The sequence below is a fragment of the Desmodus rotundus genome, chromosome 1 (assembly GCF_022682495.2).
Source record: "Desmodus rotundus isolate HL8 chromosome 1, HLdesRot8A.1, whole genome shotgun sequence".
NCBI lineage: Eukaryota > Metazoa > Chordata > Mammalia > Chiroptera > Phyllostomidae > Desmodus > Desmodus rotundus.
The window spans coordinates 16154344-16182329 of NC_071387.1; the positions used below are offsets into that span (position 1 = coordinate 16154344).

Genomic DNA, 27986 nt, shown 5'->3' on the forward strand with positions numbered 1-27986 from the left:
TGTGCAGAGAAAATGGAGTGAGTTCTGTTGCTCCTCCTTGGGTTCTACAGAACACGCCGGTGACTCCTGCAAGTGGAGCTGAGACAGTACATGGACTTTAAAGAGCTGAAGCCATGTCAGCGCTGACCTGTGTTCCTCAGATGCACCACTGCAGCCTCCGGGAAAGAGTGGGGAAAAGATAGAGCCTCATGAGTTCTGTGGGGGCGGAGCCAAATTGCAAGTTGTGCTGACAGAATTAGAAAGCCATGACTTAACTGCCTCATTTCAGTTATAGAAAATTAGAAAGTTTTGGTCACGTAAACCCATATGGCAATGTGAGTCAACCCAAAAGCCTCTGAAAGAGAACATTATGATGAGCACAACAGTCAGCTCCTAATGTCCCCATTTAACCTTGATAGACCCCAGGGAAGTGCTCTGTTGGTCCCATTTGACAGATGAAGAAACTGAGCTCCAGAAAGAGCCTAAAGCCCTTCCCAGAAGCAGCACAGAGTTTGAGTCAAAGAATCAGAACTGGGTCCAGTTCAACAATTATCTCTTGGATGTCTCCTATATACCTGACCTTGGTTGGCCATGAATGTGGCAACAAAGCCCCACAGAACGCATTCCACGAGGCGGTGATCCATAACCACGGCGGCTGTGGGACTATGTGAAAATTGGGTGAAAACTATGAATCCTCTCCCCAGGGGTGGAAACAGACAAACACACACATACCTACAATCCTAAGCACACACTGACTTTGTATGTAAGTGTACAAATTTCAGAGAGGACAAGTTAAGAATTCCTACCATCTGATTTCACACACTAACCTTCTAGTTTTCAAGCCCAATGGGGCCCAAGGGTGCAACCGTGCTCTGGCTGAATTTGATTCTGGGTTTCATGGGTAGAAACTGAGAAATTGGGCTGAGAGCCTCTGTTCTCTTCATTGCAGGCCGCCTGGACACCAGGCCCTTCTGCAGCGGCCACGGGAACTTCAGCACCGAAGGATGTGGCTGTGTTTGTGAACCTGGCTGGAAAGGCCCCAACTGCTCTGAGCCCGAATGTCCAGGCAACTGCCATCTGCAAGGCCAGTGCCTCGATGGGCAGTGCCTCTGCAATGAGGGCTTCACCGGGGAGGACTGCAGCCAGCTGGCCTGCCCCAGCGACTGCAATGACCAGGGCAAGTGCACAAATGGGGTCTGCATCTGTTTCGAAGGCTACACCGGCACTGACTGCAGCCAGGAGGTCTGCCCGGTGCCCTGCAGCAAGGAGCACGGCAGGTGTGTGGACGGCAGGTGTGTGTGCCAGGACGGCTTTGCCGGCGAGGACTGCAACGAGCCCCTGTGCCTCAACAACTGCTACAACCGTGGGCGCTGTGTGGAGAACGAGTGTGTGTGCGACGAGGGCTTCACCGGCGAAGACTGCAGTGAGCTGATCTGCCCCAACGACTGTTTCGACCGGGGCCGCTGCGTCAACGGCACCTGCTACTGCGAAGAAGGCTTCACGGGAGAGGACTGTGGCCAGCTCACCTGCCCGAAGGCCTGCCATGGCCAGGGCCGGTGCGAGGCAGGGCAGTGCGTGTGCCACGAGGGCTTCGCTGGCGTGGACTGCAGCGAGAAGCGGTGTCCCGCTGACTGTCACAACCACGGCCGCTGCACCGACGGGCAGTGTGAGTGTGACGATGGCTTCACGGGAGCTGACTGCAGTGAGCTCAGATGCCCCAACGGCTGTAGCGGCCATGGCCACTGTGTTAACGGGCAGTGCGTATGTGACGAGGGCTACACTGGGGAGGACTGTAGCCAGCTGCGGTGCCCCAGTGACTGTAACAGCCGGGGCCGCTGCATCAAGGGGAAGTGCGTGTGTGAACAAGGCTTCCAGGGCTACGACTGCAGTGAAATGAGCTGTCCCAATGACTGCCACCAGCACGGCCGCTGCGTGAATGGCATGTGTGTCTGTGACGACGGCTACACGGGTGAAGACTGCCGGGACCTGCGGTGCCCCAAGGACTGCAGCCACCGGGGTCGCTGTGTGGAAGGGCAGTGCGTGTGTGAGGACGGCTTCACCGGCCGCGACTGTGCGGAACTCTCCTGTCCCAGTGACTGCCATGGCCAGGGCCGCTGCGTGAATGGGCAGTGTGTGTGCCACGAAGGCTTCGTGGGCAAAGACTGCAAGGAGCGAAGGTGTCCCAGTGACTGCCACGGCCGGGGCCGATGCGTGGACGGCCAGTGCGCCTGCCACGAGGGCTTCACAGGCCTGGACTGTGGGCAGCGCTCCTGCCCCAATGACTGCAGTAACTTGGGACAGTGCGTGGCAGGCCGCTGCATCTGCAATGAGGGCTACACCGGGGAAGACTGCTCGGAGGGTGAGTACCAGGGCTCAAACTAGCAAGACAAAGGCCATACATCTGGTATGTGTTGAAGAACTGTTATATTAAAACACACACACACACACAAACTCTTGGAAGGGGCCCTGGTTATTCAGCTCTTACAGGGCTACCTATTTGAGTCTAGGAGGCTCAGAGAGGTCATGGAATTGTCCCAAGGACACACAGCTAATACATCACAGAGCTGACATTTGAGTCTGCCTAACTCATCTGCACTGAGTTTAACACCCAGTAGCCAGTATGAAGTAGATGAAGTGATAACCTCCCTTTTGCTAAGCATCAACCTTCTTTCCTACTTCCCACTGACATTGAACCAGTAATAAACCAGATCCCTCTATGTGGATGGAAGTAAAAATTCAGCTAAATTGAATGGGCAGTGAGGTTACATAAAACAAACTGTTACACATGCACACTCAGCTAAAGACTGAATGCTGACCACTTATGAGGCAGGCCCATCCCTTAATTCATCTTTTCTGTGCTGTCTTTGATTCCAAGGATGGTGAGCTCCTTAAAGGAGCACTATCCCTGCGGTTAGCACAAGGCATGGTCTGCAGTACTGCACAGTACACACTGGCTGCATGAAAACACAAGGAAGAGTGACATGTCCATGCTTAATGAGGACCTTCTTCATACTTCTCTCATCCACCCATATTATCATTGTCGAAATGGAGAATTGCCACCTTGCGTAAAACTATTCGTAGATAAGAATAAATACATGGCTTTGTGTTCAATGTGACAAGGCAGAGAAGCTGGGTGGGAAGAACCCCAGGCTGGCAGGGAGATGTGAGTCCAAATATGATGAGATGTGCTAAGCTGGGCAAATGCCTCTACCTCAATCACATGTAGAAAGTGAAAAAGTTGGGCCAGGTGAGCCCAAAACATCTTCCCAGGCTTGAAGTACAGAGCAGAGAGCTAATCTCAGGCTGCCCCTTCCCGTGCATAGCCTGGGAAGATTCCCATAGCCTGAATCTGAACCAGGGTCCAGGGAATGGAGAAGTCAGAGGAAACAGGTTACAAAGAACCCTCAAGGCCACATGGCTGACCTGGAACTTCAGCCTGATGGCCATAGATGGCCACCAAAGTTTTTAAAGATGGGTCACAGCAGTCATTCCTCTGTGAGTTCTGCATTTGAGAAGATGGAAGCTGGATTTCAGGTCTCTGTGACTGCCAGTGGAAGAGAGAATTTGTAGGGTACATTACTGACCCCAGCTGTCCTTTCTTATTCCCATCAGTGTCCCCTCCCAAAGACCTCATTGTGACCGAAGTGACAGAAGAGACTGTAAACCTGGCCTGGGATAATGAGATGCGGGTCACAGAGTACCTTGTTATGTACACACCGACCCATGAGGATGGCCTGGAAATGCAGTTCCGGGTCCCCGGGGACCAGACATCCGCCATGATCCGGGAGTTGGAGCCTGGCGTGGAGTATTTTATCCGAGTGTTCGCCATCCTGGAGAACAAGAAGAGCATTCCTGTCAGCGCAAGAGTGGCCACTTGTGAGTGAGCAGAACTACCCTTGGCGGCCTCAACTGCCCTCCCTTCACCCAGTGCATAACTGTTCCCATGAGTTATTGCCTTGCTTTTGCCCCCAAAACTCCATAGCTGTCCTTTCATAGTTATACCAATTAAGACCCTGGAATTCAGTGAAGCCCACTGAATATTTTCTTAAAGAAACTCTACATATACTAACTCATTGAAGTCACAATAACCCTGTAAGATAGGAGCTATTGTTAATCCATTTTACAGATGAGGAAACTGAGATTCTGTGGTTGAGTATCTCATCCCAAATCACACAGTTAATAAGTGGCAGAGATGGGATTTGAACCCTGGCAGTCTGGTTGCAGATTTCTGCTCTTAACTGCCAGATTCTACTACTACATTCCTATGCAACTCACTGTCTATATGTATTTTTTAGCAGTGGAAACACTAGGGTTCAAGTTATTTCTTTGAGTCCAACATCAGTATAATTTTCTTCATACCTGAAAAGCAAGTTGGGCTAGAAAGTGGCCTTTTTTTGCTTAATTGTAATAACAGTGGCTGCCATGTTACACTCATACTCCATGCCAGGGATATGCCCATCAGTCTACATGCAACATACCGCTCAGCCCCCAGTACATCCCCAAGGGGCAGGCATGCTTACCTCCTTCTCTCAAGCGAAGAACCTGAAGCTTGGGGCATTTTGTGCAATTTGTCCAAGTACACAAAATTTGTAATTGAAGAACTTAAATTCTAGCCCAAGTCTGTCTGATTCCAAAGCCTGTGCACATACTAGGTTTAACCATATGGAATTGCCAAAAATTAATCATATGGTTTGTCCTAATACTTCTTTCATACTGCCTCACAGTAGACAGCATCCCAGAAGAACCCTTAAATCTAGCTCGGATGATCAGCCCTTGACTGTGGCAGACATCCACCCTTGGGTTCAGTGGAACAGGGCTGTGTTGCCTCTACCACACATGTTGCCGTCCTTACCTCCTCTCTGTGTGTTCCCTGACAGACTTGCCTGCACCTGAAGGCCTCAAATTCAAGTCCATCAAGGAGACATCTGTGGAAGTGGAGTGGGATCCTCTGGACATTGCTTTTGAAACGTGGGAGATCATCTTCCGTAATATGGTAGGGGGCACAAAGCAGCGGGCATGCAAGAGTCTAAAAGATGGTCAAAGGCCATTGCAAACTTTTATATCAACTTTAGTTCCTTGGTTTTTAGTGAAGGACAAGGCTGTAATTGGCCCTTGTGTGTTTGCATATAATTTCAAGTGACTTTAAAAAGTCAATAAGCATAACACTTAGGGCTGAGAGCCTAGACCAGGGGTGTCAAACTCATTTTCAGTGGGGGCCACATCAGCCTCACGGTTGCCTTCAAAGGGTCAAATGTAATTTTAGGACTGTATAAATGTAACTACTCCTTAACAAGGGGCAAGGAGCTCAGCACTGTCCTGGGTAGAAACTAGGTGCTGGGCTGGATAAAACAAGGTGGAGGGCCGGATTTGGCCCCTGGCCCTTGTGTTTGCCACCTGTGGTCTAGACAAAGACATGTTATCTCTAGGCTTCAATTATTTCTCATAGTCTTGAAAATCTCTACTCAGAGGCAAAGAAGAGAGGAAATGGTCTCTGTCTCAAAATGCCTCTGGGCCTAAAGTACATGCGAAGGAGGGTAGTAGGTTCCTGAGTTCAAGCCCAGGCTCTGCCACTAATTAGCTCTGTGACTATGGGACAATCACCCATAGTCACTCTGCGATGCTGGCTTCTTATTCTATCAGAAGAGAGAGTAAGCCTGTGGCTCCAGAACTGCTTTGGCTCTCACATTCTGTCACTCGACTTGAGTGTCAAAGGGGTAAGCTGGGAACTTTATGAGAGAAATGCACTTGAGAAATGTCTGACAAGATACTACTCGAGTAAATGCTTAGTGGGTAGAAGACAGAATAAAAGAGGAATGAATGAATGTGAAATGAATGAATCGTATAAGTGAAGAGGCTGGTACCTTTTATAGGTCTTACCAGGGGGCCTCTATCTTCCAGAATAAAGAAGATGAGGAAGAGATCACCAAAAGCCTGAGAAGGCCGGAGACCACATATCGGCAAACAGGCCTGGCTCCTGGACAGGACTATGAGATATCTCTGCACATCGTGAAAAACAATACTCGGGGCCCAGGCCTAAAGAAGGTGACAACCACCCGTGAGTATCCCCTGTAATATCGCCAACACCGTGAGGAAGCTGATTGTAACTCATAGGATTTCTGGCTAATAACATGCCCTCTTCCTAGTGCCTGTATCGATTAGCTTTTGCTATAGGAAAACCAAGCCCAAATCTTAATGGCTTAAAACACTAATTCTACACATTGATGACTTGCTGTCAGGCTCCACTGGACAGTTTTTGTGCTCTTGACTGGGCTCACTTATGCATCTGTGTGGGCTGGGGCCTGGTTGATCCAGGATGGCCTCATCCAGGGTGCTGCCTTCCTGCTCCGCTGGTCCCTCAGCCTCCAGGATGCTACCCTGGCCCTGCTCTGATAGTAGCTAACCAGGCTAAAACCTTGCACTAATATTACTTCTGCCCGAACAAATCTCAAGGCCAGTCCAGGTGTAAAGGATAGGGAAACAGGTGTATCTCTCGAGGAATGGAACTTCAACTTCACATTTCAAAGTGGCCAGGATGCAGGAAAATTGAGACCATTGCAAACAATCTACCACATCATCTAATTTACTATTAGCACCAGACCTGTAAAAGAGGCAGGGCAAATATTACTGGTATTATTTTTCAAGAGTAGAAACTGAGACTTACAGAAATTAGATTAATTTAATCAATACTACATGGTCAATACTGTCAGGACCACCATTTTGAGCCAGGGTCTCATTTTACTACATGAACCCCATTACCACCAGCGTTGACTAGGCTCAGGTTTATGTAGAATGTTGCCTCCATGTCTTCAACAGGAATCTAAATAAAATGTCACTCAATCCTAATCATGTCAGAACTTCTTGGGGGTAGAATAGGATTCGGCACTGCTAGATCATTTGACGGGGGGAAAAACATCCAAATTTGGAGTTGTTCTACCAGAAAGCAAAGTTTTAATAAGTAAGTGAATAAATAAATAAAATTATTTTTCATTGCTATTTGATATAACCTGTTTATCTTTTTTAAAAATAACACATGTGCCACCTGCTTAAGGAATTGACTCTTCTTGGCAGGGCACTGTTGGAAAGTTAAATCTTTCCAACAGCACACTGCTGTTGGCTAATGACAAGAAAGAATCTCTTGCATTTAAATACTTGCATACTTTGTCTAGCTCAGAGCCAGTACATACAATTGTCTCCTTTATAAACAAGCATTTCCATCATCCTGACAATGTCCCTCTGTGGTAGGTAGAAGGCAGGTACCAACAGGAAAAAATCATTAGATCATCAGAAAGGCATAAAAAGATCAAGCAAATGCAAGACACACTGAGAATACAAAAGACCTTTCTTTCCTTTTCTTTGTAATCTAAACATGGGAATTGGCTGCTTTATTTTCTTCTTTCTGCAGGACAAACGTCCTAACGTTTGATGTTCCATAATCATATAAGTAGCAACACTGAGAGGCAGATATTTACCTGTTCACTTTGTCGCTACCTGAACGATTTCTTTTGTCTAAAGAACCTTAAGGTTTTGGTGCCAAAACATTTTTGACTCTTTCCCTCTGATCTTTATAGAGGCTGCATTACAACCAAAAACATGAATGTTTTTGAGAGGCCTTTGCATTTAGAGGGAAAAAAAACATGGGCTTTGGACCCAAACAGTCCTGAGTTTGAATGCCAGGTTCACTACTCACTGTGACCTTGAGCGGGTTCCCTTCTATAAACCTCTGACCCAGCATCTGGAAAATGGGTTTATCATATCCTACTTGTGGAGGTGTCATGAGAGTTAACACGTAAATGACAAAGCACTGTGCTGGGCACATGATAAGCACAGTGCAATCCCGGTCTCCTCTCTCCAAGCATCCCGAATCTAGGGAGAGAGCAGTGTCCTCGGCTGAATCCCAACTTCTTTAGTAAAAGAGCCACCAAGGTAAGATAGTAGGTATGGTGAGGGGGCTTGCTATCCCCTGTAAGAACGCGGGACAGGCAGCTTCACTATTGAATTATAGCATCATTTTCGTTGTGCATTTTATGGGCTCATTATCTGTGAGGCAACACTCAGATATCAACAACTGGAATTAAAGAAAATAGATGGTAGGTTTCTCACAGTTAGCTGCGAACAATGCCTTCTTCTCATTCCCCTTATAAAACCAAGCTCCTTTCATTTGCTATTGTTTCCTCAACCAATACTGAAAACACGAACTTAACTACTTTTAAAAATGAAGAAAGAAGGAAACATTGACTGAAATGCCTAGCAAGTCTTCATTTTAGGCATGTACTGAATGCCTGGAATGTTTTAGTGTTTGCATTGAAATTGTTTATGTAATTAAAAAAAATAGACAACACATCAATGACAGAGCCTGACTCTATGCTGGGGATTAAGATAAATCAAAGACCCTTTGTCTGAACGAATGAATGACCCTATCTAAATTGAATAATAAGTACACTTTGAATAAACTGTATGGAAATCTGTTGCAAACAGAAAGAAAATTACACTATTAAAATATTCTTCCTTTTAATTGTGGTAAGAACATTTAGTATGAGATTTGTCCTCTGGACACATTTTTAAGTTTATACTACAGTATTGTTAGCTATAGGTACAATATTATACAGCAAACCTCTAGAACTTAATCACCCTGATTAACTGAAGCTTTTTAGCCTTTGGGGAGGGAATATCTGTTTACCTGATTGTAACAGGGTGAATTAAGGCTTCTCATTAGGAAGTGACCTATAAATGGAATTCTGAAGGGTGAGTAGGAGATTTTTAGATGGAGGACAAGCAATCGTGGGAAGAAGAAACAAAGGAACAGCCAGTGTAGAGGCCAGGAGGGGAGAAACAGCATGAATTGCTCTCAGAGAGCTGAGCAGCCTGCTGTCCGAGCTCCAAAACCGAAGGGTGGATAGAACAGGAGGTGAGTAACGGGGCAGGAGGAAGGCCGTACTGAGGAGACAAGGATAGGCAACCAAGACTTTCCTTCCTGAATCCTTTTCATCAAAAATAACTTTCCATATGCTGGTGAGACAGTCATTGCCTCACTTTCCAGCGCCGTACTTCCAGAGTATTGTCTAGTTAAAAAGGCAAGAGAGGCTAAGTCAGTGTTTTTTAAATGAAGTAGACACTAAGCTTGTTTCTCCAACTTACGAAGACAGTAATGATAATATTAACAGAGTAACAACCACCTTTGATGTGGCTGCCGCGTCCCAGACTCCCTGCCAGATGCTTTGCAAGCATTGTCTCCTTTACTTGGAGAAAAACAACAAACCCCACCAGGTACCTGTTATCATCCCTCCTTTCAGCTTGTCAACCAGGAAATGGAGGCTCCGAAGAGAAAGTAAGGTTGAGTGGTCAATATTACACTGACTATGTGGAGGTGGATGGGGACGGCTGCCTATCTGCTCAGCCCTGGCACAGCCCCCTTGGTCTCTGAAATAGCTCTGTCCTCTGCTGGTCACAGGCTTGGATGCTCCCAGCCAGATGGAGGTGAAAGACGTCACGGACACCACGGCACTGGTCACCTGGTTCAAGCCCCTGGCCGAGATCGACGGCATTGAGCTCTCCTATGGGATCAAAGATGTGCCAGGCGACCGCACCACCATCGATCTCACAGCCGATGAGAACCAGTACTCCATTGGGAACCTGAAGCCCGACACCGAGTACGAGGTGTCCCTCATCTCCCGCAGGGTGGACATGGCCAGCAACCCTGCCAAAGAGACCTTCACAACCGGTAAGGGGATTCCCCTCCCCCTCTGCACTGGGGTGTCTTCCCGGCTCCTTTTACAGCAGGAAAGTAGAAAGGGAATTTTCATTCCTTTAAATTTCATTTTCAAATATTGTACTGCTTGACTGATTAATTTTTCAAAGAAAAAAATACCCAAAATAACCTTTCAAAGCTATATGTGTGTACATACAAATATACATACATATACACATGCATACATGTATGTATACACACACACATTTGCATACATAGAAGGCGCTGGTCTGACATTCTCAGACAAAAATTCTAGTAAAAAAATTTTAAATAGAATTTTTAATAATAAAATAGAGTGTATGGAAAACATGAATGACAAAGATGCCTCCTAACCTCTTAGTCTATGGCATCTTTTTTAATGTACCAAAGTGTCGATCAGTCATTTGATACATATTTTTCAGAGTTTAGTAAGCACTACGTGAGTTATTAGAAGTGCATTGACAAACTCAACAGACCAGTTCTTACACTCATAGAGCTTATTTGTAAGTTTCTGTATAGTTTTTTTAAGCACAAAATCTGAGGAAAGGACGGATGACTAAAGCATCACATATATTAATAATGGGGAAAGGTACCAGATATGTCCTATTTGTTTGGATTTGTGCATCAGCTATTGTGACAGGTATGGGCGCAATTTTGTCGTTTTTCTCCAAAGGTGAGGACCTTTTATGTCTCAGCTCGAGTTGTCAGACTCCCACTCTCCTGGCACCTGGTGTTTTCAATGCAGACGCCCCTTCCTTCCCCACACAGGGCTGGATGCTCCCAGGAACCTCCGCCGAGTCTCGCAAACCGACAGCAGCATCACCCTGGAGTGGAGGAACGGCAAGGCGGCCATCGACAGCTACAGAATTAAGTACGCACCCATCTCTGGAGGGGACCACGCCGAGGTCGAAGTCCCGAGGAGCCAACAAGCCACAACCAAGACCACACTCACAGGTGAGCTCCACACCGCAGACCCAGCCAGCCCCGGGACATGGCCCCAGGTGGCAACCCTCCAAGTGAGAGAACACGTTCCCAGCAATTCCTCTCCCCGGGATGTCAGTCAGTCTGGAGAGCATTCTGAACACTGAAAAATCATAGCCTCCAGGGGAGGGGGCGCATTTTTATGATCCTCTGAAAGTCTTTCCAATTTGAAGCTGAATTTCAACCTCTATGTTCTCTCTTAGGCCTGAGGCCAGGAACTGAATATGGGATTGGCGTGTCTGCTGTGAAAGGGGACACAGAAAGCAATCCGGCCACCATCAACGCGGCCACAGGTGAGGTGCACCTGGACTCCCACCTCACCCCTCCCCCCTGGGCTGCCACTAACAGACACAGGGCTCCTGAGGCAGAAAATCTGCTTTAAAAGAAACAGCAGACGCTCCAGTGACAAAGGAGCCCCTAGGATCATCTAGCCCAGATGTCTAACTCTAAAGGAACGTGAGCTCAGCACACCCAAACGATGCCAACACTGCTCTCTCAGGAAACAGAGCAGCGGGTTTCTTTTTAGGAAAAATTGGAACCAGACCTCATAAGAAATCTACAAACTTTTTAAAGTTCGTAACTCGTTCCATGTTTTTTTTTTAATGCCATTGACTAATGCGAACACATCTGCAGGGTTTTTGTTAGAACACACCTAAGTTTTATTACGTACCCTGGTCATACCAATCTTAAGTGGCAGGAGCATAGGGTAAGTCAGAATTTGCTCTTACCCATTGCATCCTGAGGCTCAGACTTCTGGATAAGGCTGGTGCAGGGCTGCCTGATTTGAAGCCATTGCTCCTTTCTTCAAGGTTTTTCCTTTTTTTCTGGAAAACTTATAGAAAAGAAAACACTTTCCTCTATCTCTCCGCCAGCCTCCTCCTGATATCATGCCCCCAGATATTGTGAAGAAAAGGGAGGCTGGAGTGCAGGGTGGATATAACTCATGCTTCACTGAGCTTCCTCCTTATGCAGGAGCCAGTGCTGAGCACTTACATATTCGTTTTGATCGTTTTATTTTAAGGTAATTGTAGATTCACATGCTGTGAAATAATACAGGGAGACCCACTAAGCCCCTCCCCCAGTTTCCCCCAATGATAACAACTGTTTAATTATAAAACAGTATCACCTGGCTGGTGTGGCTCAGTGGATTGAGTGCCGGCCTGTGAACCAAAGGGTCACTGGTTCGATTCCCAGTCTAGTAGGGCACATGCCTGGGTTGCAGCTCATGTCCCCAGTTGAGGGGCACACAAGAGGCAACCACAAACTGATGTTTTTCTCCCTCTCTTTCTCCCTCTTTCCCTCTCTCAAGAAATAAATAAATAAAATCTTTAAAAAAACCCCACAATATCACCACCAAGAAACTGACATTGATATATTCAGGTGTTGCCAGTTTTACATCACTCATCTGTGAGTGTGTATTACGTTCTATGCAGTTTTATCACATGTAGATTTTTTAATGCCCCTCTACAGTCAAGACCTGGAATAGTTCCATCACTGGCGTCTCTCTCCCTTTTGCATAGCCACGACACCTCCCTCCCCGTCCCTAACCCTTGGCAATCACTAATCTGTTCTTTACCTCTATAATTGTGTCATTTTAAGAATGCTACATAAAAGGAATCATATAGAAGGCAACCTTTTGAGATTGACTTTTTCACTCAGCATAATTCTCTTGAGATCCATCCAAGTTGTTTTTTTGTATCAATAGTCCCTTGTAATTGCTCTTAATTGAGTAACATTTCGTGGTATGGAAGTACCACTATATTGTTTTCAGTCTTCCATAAATCTGACAAGGTAATGTACAATAGCATTTACAAAGCTGAAAGCTGAGACCCAGTTAGGTGAGTCTCCTGAAGCCTCCCCGGCAGTCTACAGAGGAATTTGGGGCTGCAGCCCAGAGCCAGCTGACTTTCAGTCCCAAAAACAACCAGCTTCACAGCCTGAAGAGGGTTCATCTCTGTGTCTTCCTCCCAGATATGGACGCACCCAAGGACCTTCGGGTTTCTGAGACAACAGAGACCACCCTGACCCTTTTCTGGAAGTCACCGTTGGCCAAGTTTGACCATTACCGCCTCAACTACAGCCTTGCCTCAGGCCAGCCGATGGAGGTGCAGCTTCCCAGAGACACTACCTCCTACGTCCTGAGAGGTCTGGAACCTGGGCAGGAATATGCCATCCTCCTGAGAGCAGAGAAGGGCAGGCACAGGAGCAAGCCCGCGCGAGTGAAGGCATCCACAGGTAAGGTCAGCCCCTGAGCTCCCCACAGACACTCTGTTGATTGAGAGGTTGGCAGACCCAGGTGCTAGGTTGTCTTCACACGGGAACACCGGATGGGAAGTCCTGCCACTTTCTCTACTCACAAAGCTTCTACATGCCCCTTTGAAAGAGCTATTCATTTATCTTTTCCTTTTGTCAACTGACTAGGCAAAGTTCCTCTGCTGGGTGATCAATAGTGGTTTTCAACTATTTCTTCCTAGGAAAGCTGAAAGCATCAGGATTTCTGCTTGTCTTTGGTTCTTTTTTAATTTTATTTTGTGCACTATACAGAGTCTTTTAAATTGTTGTCCCCTGCCCCCTTTAGCCTAACAATTAACTTACTTTTTTTTTTCAAGATGACCATGATGTTGGTAATAATTCTTCGGTTATTTTTCATTAAATGTTTCTGTTCCAGGTCTTTTGCTTTCCTCTAAGATTACTGCAAATTTGCATATGGTCCTTGGAGCCTTCCAAAGTACCCTTCTCATTTTCTCTTTTCTCTTAGTCATTAAGAGGTGAATTTCATTGTCCCATGGCAGCTAATCTGACCTCCAGTGTCCCTTCTAGCCCAATCATTCTGTACTTTGTACCTGCTGCCAGACTTCCTCCGTGGCTAAAATGAAAAATACATACATACATACATACATACATACATACATAAATCAGTCCTTCCTATATGAAAAATATGCACATATAATTCTGGCCCCCAGATATAAAAGACATATACTTGGAAAATGTTAATTCTTCAGGGTTTGACAAGTAATAGTCTGTAGTTTCAATTCAATTATTTCTTGAGAACCTACTGAATACATTGTAGTGTGCTGATATTTGAGGGGCAAGTGGGTTATGCACTTGGCATTGTCATTCTGGCTCCCTTGCTCCTGCTCACAGACCTCAGGGAAGGCTAGACATTCAGAATGCTAGATGAAATCCAGTCAATTAAAAGGAAGTGCTTAAGGGAATCAGGAGCCGCCAGAGAAAGTGTCATGGCAGAACTATTACTCCAGCTGGCTCTCCATAAACAGAAAAGAGCTTGTAATGGACAAATTTGGAAATGCCTCTGAGTCTCTGTCATTTATAAATACCTTCACCAGCATATTATATAAATCTCAAATAACAGTCACTTAAGTAAGATAAAAGTTGGTTTCTTCTCTCATAAAGTAAATCTGAGGTTAGGTGATTCAGGGATAGTTCCAAATTATCAGTGACTCCAGCTCCTTTTCTCCTTGTTTCACTATTCTTGGCTTCCATTCTCAAAGTCACCTCCATGTCACAATATGGCTGCTGCAGTACAGCCTTCACATCTATGTTCTAGACAGTATAAAGGAGGGAAAACAAAAAACAAAAAACAAAAAAGGAGTAGCTACTAAATAAGTCTTTGTGGAAACCTCACTAATGACTTCTATTCACATTTTATTGGCCATTCCTAGCTATAGAAAGGTAGTCTTCTGGCTGATCGTGTCGCTGCCCACAGAAAAATGTGGCTGTTTATAAGAAAAAGTGAAAGGGAAGGACTATTTGGCAGGCAAAAAGCAGCCTCTTCAGAGAGTCTAAAGGGGGCTCTGGTGGTCCGTTCTATGGACTGTGCATGGGCTGCTTCCCTCACAGCTCTGAGATGATTGTCAAGGATCCTATGGAGAGGAAGCTTAATCATAGCTAATAGAGGGAGGGGCAGAATAGAATCAGGGAGGATTAAATCCATGGTAAAGAGGTGAATGTTTCAGCTTGTTATAAGGTATCAAGGGATAACAAAGAATCAGAAAAACAAAAAATAGGAAATTCCTCCTCCTCCTCTTGCTCCTCTTCTTCTTCCTTCTCCCCCTCTCTTCCTCTTTCTCTTCTCTCTCTCTTTGCTTTTCCCTGACTTTGACAAATGCTGAATCATAGAGAGTCCCCTAGCTCCATTCAATCATATTACCCTGTAGCCACATTATCTCCTATCTCCAGTAGGGAAACCCAGGCCTCAGCAGCTCAGAGAGATGAAAGCTTCCAAGTGAACCACAGGCTGGGACTACTTTGTCTCTGACTGAAAGCCCAGTTTGGGCCTCCCAAAGGCTCATGATTTCATCTCCCAGGCATGCCTCCTTAAAACTATTTCACAGAAATCATGTTGGACATTTAAAGACATTCTTCATTATAGAAAAAAAGATATATAGTCCCTTTTATTGGTTCTTTACCCATTGTCTCCATAATATTTCTCTATAGCTTTCTCCATAGAATTATATTATTTTGTTAAAAGTGAAGTGGACATTTCTTTCCTTCTCCTGAATTCTGTCTTCCCAAGTCTCTTACATTTACTACAGTCAACAATATACTACAAGTGTGCTCTGTGCTAAATTCTGGGGATGCTAGAGCAATTAAGACAGGTTAGTGCTCTGCGGAACTGACGATCTAATAAACAGAAAACACGACACTCCACTTGCTGTAACTGGAAGGCAGAGAGAGCATGCAGTAGGAGCACAGAATGCCTTTGAGAATCAGGCCTAAAATGTGAGTAAGCTTTTGGACAGACCATAGAGGCCAACAGGACTGTGTTGTGGAATATGTAAAGAAATAGGAGTCCAGGCTCTCCGCCTTTATAAGCATGTGGGAAGAAAAAAGAAACAGGAAAAATGGGAGCTCTTGGGTAGATGTATTATGTGGTTATGAGTCCTGAAATGTCAAAGGACTGTAGGTTCAGACCTCAGAAGAAAGGGACTCCCAGTTCTGCATCACTAGACTCTTAAAAGCAGAAGTCTGCAAAGTGCCACTCATCGTCTGTGGGTTTTACACAGAAGCTGTGGAATTGGCTTCCCTAAAGCATTTTTCCCAGGGAATTCCAGGGCTGTAGCTGTGGAATTGAGCCAAAGTGCAAACCTTTTTCATGATATGGCACCAAATTAAAAGTATGCATAACCAAGCTGCCCATCATATCTGAAGAAAGATCCAAGGACCCTACCACAGGCTACATGACCCAACAGACTCTGACTCTTCCCATCACTCTGACCCGGTTCCCACCATTTGTCCCTTTACTCATTGCCCCATTGTCACCTCGGCCTTCTCACTGTTCCTTAAGTGTGCTGAGCCTACTCCTACCTTAGGGCCTTTACACGTGCTCTTCTTGCTGCCTAGTTACCACTGTTCTCTTAATTCTTCCCATGGCATCTTCCTCATTGCATTCAGCTCATGTATTATCTCAAAAGACTTTTCTGGCCACTAATATAAAATGGTGCCCCCATGCTAATTTACCCCTCCATGCATTCCAGAGTTCCTCTCGACACTTATCTGGCCTGATATTATCCAGTAATTTGGTTTATTTTTCTGTTGTCTGGCTCCTACTACCAACCAAAATGTAAGGACTCTGTCTCTATCCAGCAATGTATCCCCAGGGCCTTGGACATAGGCGAGCACAAGGCATGTGCTTTATGAGCATGTGGGGACCTCAGTTGTTTAAGCAGCTAGGGAACAGGTCAAAGCTTCTTCTTGAGTGTTTTGTTTCTTAAAAATAACCAGCTTAAAATAATAACTTTTCCAAAAAGGCATATTTTAAGGTGGCAAACTACTTACCACTTTATCATCTACAAGATGTTGGGAATCTAAAGATCTGAAGTTGGCACAGCCAGAAATTCCTTCAGGCCAGCTGGTCAACCCACCATCAGCCCAGAAATGGGATTTCGAAATTCTGATTTCCCAGGCCCACTGACATTGTTCAGAGGGTAGATGCCAGGGCACAGCTGGAAGAAAAAGACAACAGCCTTTTCATAAAGAAATGCCAGGAAATTGAGTATGGAACTATACAACAGAAATACTGGGCTTCCTGGGCAGTGAGCCCCCAGCGTGTCATTTGCTGTTGAAATACAGAGTCAGCATTTACTATGGGAAGCCTCTTGGTCCCCACCTCAGCTATTGTCTGCTGAATTTTTATCAATATCATTCTCTCTCTTTTTATTATTCTTATCCCTCTTCTTTTAATTTATCTAGTGATTTTATTCATTGATAGATGAATACGTATCTGACTAGCACTGGTTTAGTGAAGAGGTTTGGGTGGGATACCAAAGGCACCCGCTACAGAAACACTCACAGCATCATTCACTAAGTAGAAACTTGATTTTAAACTTGAAAGTATAATCTTCCTTGATTTACATACCTCCCCCTTCAAAAGACAAAAAGATGGAAGAATAACCAGAAATTTTGGTGGAAATCCCGTTACCGTGTTTCTCACTGAGAAACATAACGTTAGGTGAAGTTACTCTCCACTGTGTGAGCAGATGAAGCAGGATGTGGGGGAGGGGAGCATTGTATGACATAGTGTCACTGGCATATAAAACACTGATTCAAAGAGGAAAGACGGTTCTCATCAGGAAGAGACATTCTCCATTGTGGGTCTCCTCTCCTCCCTCCCTCCATCTTCGCTGCCACAGTGTAATAGATAATCTGTAATCCCTTCCTCCCTGCCCAGTTAGGTCTCTCTCATCTCTCTCACAACTTGGTACCTGAAATTTCTCTCATGGAAAAAAAAAACATGTTTTATGTCAGAATTAGAGAGAGAGTTTTAAAAGCTAGAAAGAGTGACTTAATTCACATAAAGGGGGAAATCATCAATGTCAAGTAAGTTGCTGACCAGCAATTTTGAAAGGAGGAGGAGAAAAAAGAAGAAAATGGGATAAGAAGGAGAGTTTATGAGCCATTGGATCAATTTCCTTAACCATTAAGGTTTTGGTGAGGTTAGATTTGTCCCATGTCTCTTTATGCAAGAGGACTGCTGGGTTATTGTAAAGGGTGTGCTCCTGAGTGTGGCTGTGCTGAAATCCCAAGGTCAAGGATATGATTGTTATATCTGGAGCTCTGCTCCTGGCCTCACAAGGGCCAGTGTGTTTAAGGATGGTTTTAGCAGCCATCAGCAATACATAAATGAACAGGCACGACTACATTCCAATAAAACCTGAATTTCATATATTTTCATGTATTTTGAAGTATTTGTTCTTCTTCTGTGGATTTTTCCCCAACCATTTAAAAATATGAAAACTGTCAGTGTGCCCACTACCAAAATAGGCAGCAGACCAGATTTGACCCCCAGATCATAGTTTGCGACCCCTGTTCTAAATCAAACAAGATTTGAAGGAGTATAAGCTTTGTCAATATGAAACAATTAGAAAGAACAGTCCCAAGAACTTGGAAAAGTCTGACTTCAACAGATTCACGTTTTCCCCTCTGAAAGGATATCTTCAATCCAATTGCAAACTCAGATTTTCAAGTTAGAAGCCTGCCTTAATGGGCACAGAGCTCATTTAAAACTAGCAAACAGTATAAGGCATACATAGAGGGGCAAAGCAATCTTTTCAATGCACTCAAAGAAGTTCTTACGCCGTTGTTTACAGGATCCATTTCCAGAGAAAGTCCTTTCTTCCTGGGTCATGCAAAGTCCATTTAAGCTCAGCCCTGGGCATACTATAGCTCTGAGCTATGTGTGTTCAGACAGGAGAGTTTTACTGCACTTCACACATGTGCTGAGGAGATGCAGCACAGAGCACATCCCATTTCAACCATTTCTCCCAGGGCCTCAGTCTTTCTGTCCGGTAAGGGGCGGTTTTGTACGGATGCATCGCCTTGCTCAGTTCAGCCTTACTTGTACTGTATTGATTTATCTCTCAGCTTCCTGAAGTGGTTTATGTAAACTGATCTGAGCCCCGGAAACTGACAGAAATTCCAACACAAAGAGACAATAATATAGAGGAGATGAAGGAAGCACAAAAAGGCAGGACATCTAAGAGGAGCCAATTTTCTAAAAATACAGGAGGCTGGACAGCTCAGACCAAGAATCCAAGGAATAACCAACAGAGTAAAGGAATAAACTGAAACCAAGAGCAGTAATAACACAGACCACAGGTCAACAGGAAAACACCATTTCCAAAAGACAAGCCCAAATATGCAACAAGGCAAAACAAGTATTACACTGATGTTTCTGTTGTTGTTTTGCAACGGCACCTTTCAGGGACGCATTCAGGGACACGATCGGTGACACACAGCACTCAGGCCCCCATGGCCTTTCAGCACTGGCAGCTGGGGTGCCATTTTGGGGCTCCCAGGAAGCAAGCATTTTGAGGCATGGTTTAACTGACCCCATCTCTGTCATTATTCAGACCACACCCCTGAACTGGAAAACCTCACCGTGACCGAGGTTGGCTGGGATGGCCTCAGACTCAACTGGACCGCAGCTGACCAGGCCTATGAGCACTTTGTCATTCAGGTGCAGGAGGCCAACAAGGTGGAGGCAGCTCAGAACCTCACGGTGCCCGGCAGCCTGCGGGCTGTGGACATCCCAGGCCTCAAGGCCGCCACCCCTTACAGAGTCACCATCTACGGGGTGATCCGGGGCTATAGAACACCAGTGCTCTCCGCTGAGGCCTCCACAGGTACCTCTTACCTTTCTGTTTTTTCCAACAGGAAACTTCCCAAGGATAATCAGATGCAACTTGCTTTTGAATAGACTTGTTCTGCCCCAGGTTATAGCGCTATGGTGTGTAAGAATGGGGAGCCGTGAGGCTGCACAGCTCCAGGGGCAGCTTCCACACTGACCCCCATGTGGACAACACCCTTTGGAGTTCCGCAGATTCCAGCCTGGGGGTTACACTGTCAGCCCCAAAGGCAAGGGCCATCAGCTTCACAAACAGGATCCCTCCTGCTAAGGGGCATTAAGGCATTTTATTTAAAGGAGAAAATTAATCTCCTTGTCTACTAGAGGTTAGGGCTATTCCTTAATGAAATAAAATAACAAATATTTTCCTACACCTTACCCCCTTTGCTCTATTTCTCAAATTTAGGAAGCTGCATGATGCATATTTATCTAAAGAACGTCACTTTTTTTTTTTAAGTCACATAATGCCTGTTCTTGTGCTACAGAGTCCCTGGATCTTGCGTGATTTGATTATTAAACTGGTTCTTTGTCCTTCTCCAGGGGAGATTCCCAGTTTGGGAGAGGTCACCGTGTCCGAGGTGGGCTGGAACACCCTCAAGCTCAACTGGAGTGCTCCGGAAGGAGCCTATGAGCAGTTTTTTATTCAGGTGCAGGAGACTGGCTCGGTAGAGGCAGCCCAGAACCTCACCGTCCCGGGAGGGCTGAGGTCCGTGGACCTGCCTGGGCTCAAATCAGCCACTCATTACAGCGTCACCATCCGCGGGGTCACTCGGGACTTCAGCACAACCCCGCTCTCTGTTGAGGTCCTGACAGGTATTCTAAACTAACTCATTAATTTGCTTCCTCCCATGGTCTCTGCTCAGGAGGGATCAAAGCTCTTCCCTGCTCTAAACAGGGTTCAGCCCCCACCACCTAGGGGAAACCTGTGAATCGCCCCTGCTTCTGTGGCAGGGTCATGTTCCTTACACAGCCAAGTCCGAGTTGTAGCAGGGTAGCCAGTTCCGTGGGAAATTCCACCTACCTTTCCTTTACAAAAGTGAGAGGTGACTTTTCTTTCAAAGCAAGTCTCAGTGATAATATTTAAGAAGTTGGAAAGCACAATTTGCAAGTGTAAAAAGTTCGAGCTCATTTTAAGAACATACCAAAAGACTCCCCAAAGCCCCATTGGTATGTCAAAAATAGAAATTGTGAACAATTCCTAGAACCCTCTTTCATCCCCAACGCATGAAGAGGAAAACCCTGGCTTTAGTGCTGGCTATTTGAGTGTGCTCAACAGCTGCTGTAAAGAGATTATGCATCTGTACCCAGCACTTTCTGGACAACTCATCCCAACCCTCACCAAAATGCCATCCAACATGCAACAGGCTTTTCTAGTAATTCAGCAACTCTATGTCCTTATGCAGACGAGGTTCCAGACCTGGGAAACCTCACAGTGACCGAGGTTAGCTGGGATGCGCTCAGACTATACTGGACCACCCCAGATGGGATCTATGAGCAGTTTGTCATTGAGGTCCAGGAGGCTGGCCAGGCCAAAGAAGTTCACAGTCTCACCGTTCCCGGCAGCCTGCGCTCCGTGGAAGTCCCAGGCCTCAGGGCTGATACCCCTTACACAATCACCCTGCACGGCGAGGTCGGGGACCGCAGCACTCGACCCCTTGGTGTGGAGGTCACCACAGGTATATGACCCTCCCGTCTGACCAGGACTGTGATAGAGCCAGCCTGTCTTTGGAACAGGGAAAACTCCCCATGTGGCAGAGCCTGCCTCGGTGTTGTTGAGAGGCAGCGTGGACACAAGCTGTAACTCAGGAAGGTCTGGGTTGGAATTCCACCTTCCTGGTTGAATATTCTGGGGAGGGGGATCATTTCCTATCTCTGAACCTGCTTTTCTCACCTTCCAATTGGAGATAAGACCTCTACTGCAGAACATGGTCAGGGGCAGTTAGTGCTCAGCAAAGCGCCCATCCTCTAATAAATATTGACCTGCAAACACCTGAATTTATCAGATAGCAACATATCAGAATAACACCAGCATAAATGATAGGGCTGTGGCACCAGAATAAGGTCAGAACTTTCTGGAGAACTCCAATCGTCCGTGGCCTCAGTCATCCAGCTTATAGTCAGGTTTCTACAGAACAACCTTGGAAATGATCTAGTCTTCTTCTAAAATTATCAAGTCTCTCTCTTCTCTAACAGCCACTCAGGGCAGGAGCATTTCACCGAAAGGACGGCCACATTTGACTCCCATGTTTTAGGGGAGGAGAAACAATTCGTCTCGATTTGTCCCCTGAAAATACGCTGCTCCATCTGTTACCAAAAACTTCATACTGGTCGTGAGGTTTCTAGAAACTGCTTAAAAAGGAGCTATGGGAAACGGGCCAGATATTTGCTAGGAAGGTTTTTATGCTGAGCCTTAAACCCGTGATATTTTCTAGGCTATGTAGTGTGTTTTGATAATACCATCCAAGTAATCTAATTTTAAAAACTGTTTTTCTTGTGCACATATAACATATATATTTAGTCTTTGCTAGAAACTGCATGCAATTCCAGAAATAAGAACGGTAATGCTGCAGCCCCCCCAAGCTGGCCAGGCTGTCCCTGTCCTGTGTTTCCTAGAGTAGCGTCAAGCCAAACGAGGGTGAAAGGGGCCTTTGAGGCCTATGTAACCTGGGTGCAGGATGCTAATGGTCTACATCTGTAGTTTGTAAGCTGTTGCTTTTAGCAGCAGAACTCCTTTGTACATCAAATCTTACAAGCAACCCCATTTATGACAATTAAATGACCAGCTGATCTTGGTGAGCTAGGAAGGAAGGCCAGGGGTAAGGGGTGCTGCCTAGACCCAGGGCCCCAACCCAGTTCTTCCAAAAAGATACCAGGTCTATGTGGAACACAGTTTGAAAACAGCCCCTCTAAATGGACAAGTGCTCAGGCTCTTGCGGTAAAATTCCTGCGGCTATTTTCATTTCTAACTTTGAATCCACAGCCACTTCAGCTTTAAAGAGAGAGACTGAAAGATTTCATTTAGCCTTGAGAAGCAGGGGCTTTTTTTTTCATATTTGAATCTAAACTTTCTAAATCAGCAATAATAACTACATTAAGTTCCTTTCATACATTGTAGAAAAATAAATAGCAGGTTCTGTTCTGCACCATTTACCAAGCAATAATCACTTTGAAGTTAAAGTGGGCCCTCACTTCGCACAAAGGACCTTGCTTCCTGATGCAGGCTTTCTTCATTCAGGCGAAAAGTACTAGCAGAAGACAGTGGAAGGGAAAGAACCAGTCCAAGAATCCAGTACAGAACCTTTGCTCAGCTGAGAAAAGTCCAGAGAGAAAACACCAGACTTGTCCAAACCTGAAGCTTTATAAATCCAGTCAGATAGCATGTGGCCAGCAATGAGATGATCTCTTCAAGGTCAAGTAATGAAATGAAGCAGGGAATTCTCTCCAATATAAGAATCCGCAACAGGAAACACTGTTAATTGAACTGAAGGGAGTTGTTTGCCTATGTGCGTCAGAGGCCACTAAGATGCAAATGGGGGATCGCAGCAAAGAAAGTCAAGGTTTAATTAAGGAAACAGCACCAAGTCTATGAACTGGTGCTGACACCAGGCTCTCTGTGGCTTGTAGGGGATGGGTTATTAGGGGGAATCATCAATCGTAGCAACTAAGGGAAGCAGGGTTGTGGGCTCTACTGATTGGTCAGGGGCAGGGTAGAGAGTAGCTGATCATTGCATCTGGTGCTGATGTCAGCTGTGGCGTTGCTCTGTCTGACTTCGAAAGGATGTGGGCAGTAGGGTTGTTCCACCTTCATGGGTCTGGGGCTGATGCAAAACCGAGGTCAAGATGTTATCTTTAGCAGAAACCTGTCCTGCTCAACAAACCTGAGGCTTTGTTCTTTAAGGAAGTTTGATGCTGACCAGAACCTAACTGTCCCCAGGGCTTAATGAGAAGGGAATGGATGAGCAGTATGTGCAGAGGAGGAAGATCTGGTCAAAAGGAGGCAAGTGAGTCATAGTGCTATTAGGGCAAAGCTGGCTTGAATTAAGGAAAACGTCACATTAAAGAAATGAAGTTCCTGTGCAGTTACATCAAAACAATGATGTGTTTGTTAGGCTGCCCCTTTCGTACCAGGCACTCAGTATGCGTCAGGTAGGACACTCAGGTTTATAAATAGCCTCAGTTAATCATCGCACAATCCAATGAAATGGTGCGGTCAGCTCCTTTTAAAGGTGGGAAGAGTGAGGCTCAGAGATGAGTTGGAGACATGCCAAGATTACACAGCTAGCAAACATCAGTGTTGGAATTCTAACCAAGGCCCAGCTGCCTCCAAAGTCTGCACATTTAACCATTCCTACTTCCTCTAGCCTGACCCACAGTCCCACCTTTTCCAATTGTCCTTTAAGCTCTGGCTGTGCCGGCTCAGAGACAAACAGGTGGGTTGTGCAGTGGTCCAGATGGCCTTGTCGTCTCAGGAACGGACAATACACATTTTCAACTCCTGAAACAAAAAGCTGCAGCCAGGGACCAGGGACCACAGTTCTAATTGGAAATACCCAGAGACCGAGAATGACCCCCCCACACACACACACACACACAACAATTCTCTCACCCCTTTCTCTCTTTCTTGGGCTGTGGGACATTTGGTTTCTTCATTTTTGGTTTACAGAATTGACAAAAACCTCTCTGTCCTTCTTCAGAGGAGCTCCCCCTGCTGGGAGACTTAGCCGTGACCGAGGTTGGCTGGGATGGCCTCAGACTCAACTGGACCGCAGCTGACCAGGCCTATGAGCACTTTGTCATTCAGGTGCAGGAGGCCAACAAGGTGGAGGCAGCTCAGAACCTCACGGTGCCCGGCAGCCTGCGGGCTGTGGACATCCCAGGCCTCAAGGCCGCCACCCCTTACAGAGTCACCATCTACGGGGTGATCCGGGGCTATAGAACACCAGTGCTCTCCGCTGAGGCCTCCACAGGTACCTTCCTCTCCACGTAGGTCCCTGCTTTCTCTCCAAGAGATCAGGGAGTCAGCTTCTCTCCAGGTCTGAATCCTTTCCATGTGCCCTGTGGCGGCTGGCCGTGCATGCTCAGAGACCTCCCTGTGGGCTGTGCCTTGGTCCAGGTGCCTTTGCCATCTCAAGAATGAGCGATACAGATGTTACCTTTTCTGAGCTTCAGCTTCCAGCCTCTCCCAGACTTTATCCGCTTAATTCTACAACTCCATCTCTCATCTGTATGGAATGAGGCCTTTCTGTTTTAGAAGATAGCCTGAAAGTTTTAATTCTCCTCTCCAGTGCTTGGATATAACTAAAAGCCAACCCTTCCCCGGGGTGAGTGCTGGTGGAGTACAGATTGTTTACTTTAGAGAGTCTTTTTGCTGGTTGGAAATGGGGCTTTACTATCCTGAATACCTCAAGGGTAGGAATACTGTCATTCTTGCATTAAAAAAAAATGTTTTCATTCAAATGTTTCTTTAGAATGCACTGAGTAAAATAAGGCCACTGAATTACTCTCTGCTGGGCCATTCTCTCAGTGACTGAGTCATTGTTAGAACACCAAAGTAGCAAATAGCTAGAGCAACAAGGGAGGGAAAAAATGCCACACAATTATGACTGGAGACAGTACCAAAGAAAAAGCCATTCATTAACAGAGGCACATGCAGCAGCATTTGAAGCAAGGAACGTCCCAGGCTATGAATGCCAGAGATCCAATACCGTTTTGCTCTTTTAATCAAGAGTTGCTCCCTGGCATGCTGGCCTTTGGATGGCACACTCCCAGCTCAGACCCAGGACAGTGTCTCTTAATTTACTCATCCTTCTACGGAGGGGCGAGGCATTCAGTGTTTCCCCAGGAGCCTGCGAAAGCAAGCAGCCTTGCAGTACTGTTTGCCATTGTCCATCTTCCTAGGGGCCACCATTGGTTTGAAGCTCAGTAGAGGATGTATTGTTTGGTTCTGCATATGCCTACCCCATTTTTAGGTAATTATTGCAACTAAACTTTCATGCAAACCTATGTGTCCTAGCTGGTTCTACCAAAAACATAGCTCCATTTTTTAGCTTCAATCATTTTAGTACCTCTCGCTGGGATAAACATACTGCACAGGCAACCGCTGAGTGAATGGGGACCCCAGATGCCTCAGAATTGCAGGTGAGGGGGCCGTGGATGTACCTGGGGCTCATTCCACCTCATATCCACAAACCATCCCTTCTCAGAAGGCAGGGAAATCACCCTCCACTTCTGATCTTTCCTGCAGATCTTATGGTTTGGGTATTCTTAGTAGTTTTATGGGGTTCCCCCCACTCATTTTACTGATAACAACATTCTTGCTTCTGATGCGTCAGTATGTAGGGAGGAAGGGCCATAATCCCATCTGATCTGCATTTCACCAAATCCATTGGGATGGGAAGGCCTTCTCTTTCCTTGCCAGAGAGAGAGAGAGAGAGAGAGAGAGAATTAGCTTTTCAAACCCTACTTCTGCCTGCCCTCTGCATGTATTCTTCCTGTTGCTCAGAAAAGCTTGTGTAGGACCATCTCCAAGGCAAAATGTCATTTCTTGGCTGAACAGGGTTGCCTGACTGCCTTGTCCTGGCTCAGCTCTCCTGGTTGGCAACGCAAATACTAGCCTTCTTGGCCTGCATAGAAAGCAGTTAAGAGAGGACAAGTTATTTTAACAAAATATGAGAACGGCTGGCCCTTGTCAGAAGTTTACAGAAAATACCAAGAATTACACTGACAAATTGCCAATTTCTTTCAAGTCACAAAATCAGAAGCCTGCAAGTACCATCTTGGGAGGGTATTGGCATCAGAATTATTTAGTTTTCATTTGAATAGATGGGAGCTCCCTCAAGGCAAAAGATGCCTGCGGAGCGAGCCAAGTAATCTTGGTCTACTGAGTGCAGCTCAGGAGACTGGAAGCTGCCAGAACTCCTATCTTTTGACTGGTGGCCAGCATCCTCGAGGTGGGGCTCCCAGAAGCATCTGGCTCAGGCACAGCCAGTCCAGCCGCCGTCACTCAGCACCTCTTCTCACACGCCGGTCTCGGCCAGCCTGATCCTGTGGGGCAGCTCCTGAGCAGGGCAATCTAACTGCCATACCCGCCTTCCCGTGTTTTTCTTTTAACAAACCCCCTTTTCCTCCCTCAGCGGCATTGATTAATAACACTGTTTCATTTCGCCATAGCTCTCAGGTATCAGATCTTTCTCCCCAACTACAGTTCTATTAACAACTTCAATCTTAAAATACAGCCAAATGACTAACTCAAATTTATTTGTTTCTTCTCCCCTACCCATTGTTTTTTTCAGCCAGAGAACCCGAAATTGGAAACTTAAATGTTTCCGACATAACCCCTGAGAGCTTCAATCTCTCCTGGACAGCTACCGATGGAGCCTTCGAGACCTTTACCATTGAAATTATTGATTCCAATAGGTTGCTGGAGACAATGCAATACAGACTCTCTGGTGCTGAACGAACTGCCCACATCTCAGGGCTGCGCCCTAGTAACGATTTTATTGTCTACCTCTCTGGACTTGCTCCCAGCATCCGAAACAAAACCATCAATATCACAGCCACCACAGGTACACGTGCATCCTCCCACTTCTAACGTGCTCTCTCTCCAGGGTCTTCCTTGCAGGGTGAAGCCACTCCTCCTCGCCCACCGAAGCGCAGGCCCCAGTGCAGTAACTCCTCCACGATGCCAGGCGGGAGCACTATTTACACACCTCTCCTCCAACAGCAGCCCAAGTGGTGGATCTCCACTAAGCCCCTTACCCGAATCACCACTGACCAGGACATTTGCAGCATTAAGTAGTTTGGTCCAGATTGCCACATAGAATCTGGAGAAAAGCATTCTCCCCTTCAGTAACAACAACCACGAAAAGCCATAAGCCATAATGACCATTGTCCCTGAGTTAGGAAGACATCCACATCAATCAAAGAGGCCTAAAAAGTCATAATTTTTGTTATCCTAGTATCTTTGTCTTCCTAATGCCTTTGACCTCCTAATACCCAAATATCCTGATGACCTCATGAAATCGTGTTGGTGCTTTGTATTTTTTTTTTCAATTGGGAAAGCAATAAAAAAGAGCAAATCCTTCATCAAATGAGTGCAGGAGGAAACCATGCCACCCAGGACACCCCAATTCCAATGCCACCTCGAAGAGAAAAGACCAGAACATGCCGTCTTGCCCCCAGGACAGAGAGTGTTAGATGGCAAACACAGAAACAAAGTAGTCACATTCAAACAAGGAGCTTGGTTAGCAGAAGAGTAAGTGGCTCCCACTTTAAATTTGTAGTGTCTGAGACACACGTCTTGTGGCAGATGTTTGGTGGCATGCAGCAGAAGGGAAAGTCTGTGGAATTTAGAAAGGAGAGCCTTTTCCACTCAAAATGGCCTTCTTAGCACATTTGGGACAATGCTGTCTCTTGACAGATAAAGTAAGACATCACAAACTGAAAAAAAAATAGTTATGGAATAAAAAAGGGAGAATTTATTCTTATAGTTTACAGTCTCATATTCTGGGGAGCTCAAGAAAAGGATGGACATTGTAGCATCAAAATTATCCATTATAACTGTCACCCAAGGTCGAGGGAGGGTCTGTGTCAATTCTCCACTTTCAGGGTGGCCCACAGAGAAGCCTGAGGGCCAGCAATCTCTCGTTCTCATCT

General features: G+C 45.9%; 1 protein-coding gene across 7 annotated transcripts in view; it reads left to right on the plus strand.

The window, feature by feature from the left end:
- Positions 1-27986, plus strand: part of TNC (tenascin C) — a 93485-nt gene that overhangs the window by 34616 nt on the left and 30883 nt on the right. For 2 of the 7 annotated variants that reach the window (XM_053921293.1, XM_053921310.1), the window contains 13 exons: positions 929-2338; positions 3592-3855; positions 4857-4972; positions 5878-6034; positions 9428-9697; positions 10472-10657; positions 10888-10977; positions 12656-12919; positions 19057-19329; positions 19872-20144; positions 20735-21007; positions 24026-24298; positions 26624-26896. In XM_053921293.1, coding sequence (XP_053777268.1) covers positions 929-2338; positions 3592-3855; positions 4857-4972; positions 5878-6034; positions 9428-9697; positions 10472-10657; positions 10888-10977; positions 12656-12919; positions 19057-19329; positions 19872-20144; positions 20735-21007; positions 24026-24298; positions 26624-26896 — 4122 coding nt within the window. The remainder of the gene's footprint in view (positions 1-928; positions 2339-3591; positions 3856-4856; positions 4973-5877; positions 6035-9427; positions 9698-10471; positions 10658-10887; positions 10978-12655; positions 12920-19056; positions 19330-19871; positions 20145-20734; positions 21008-24025; positions 24299-26623; positions 26897-27986) is intronic. The other 5 variants (XM_053921303.2, XM_053921305.2, XM_053921301.1 and 2 more) reach the window with 4 other exon arrangements.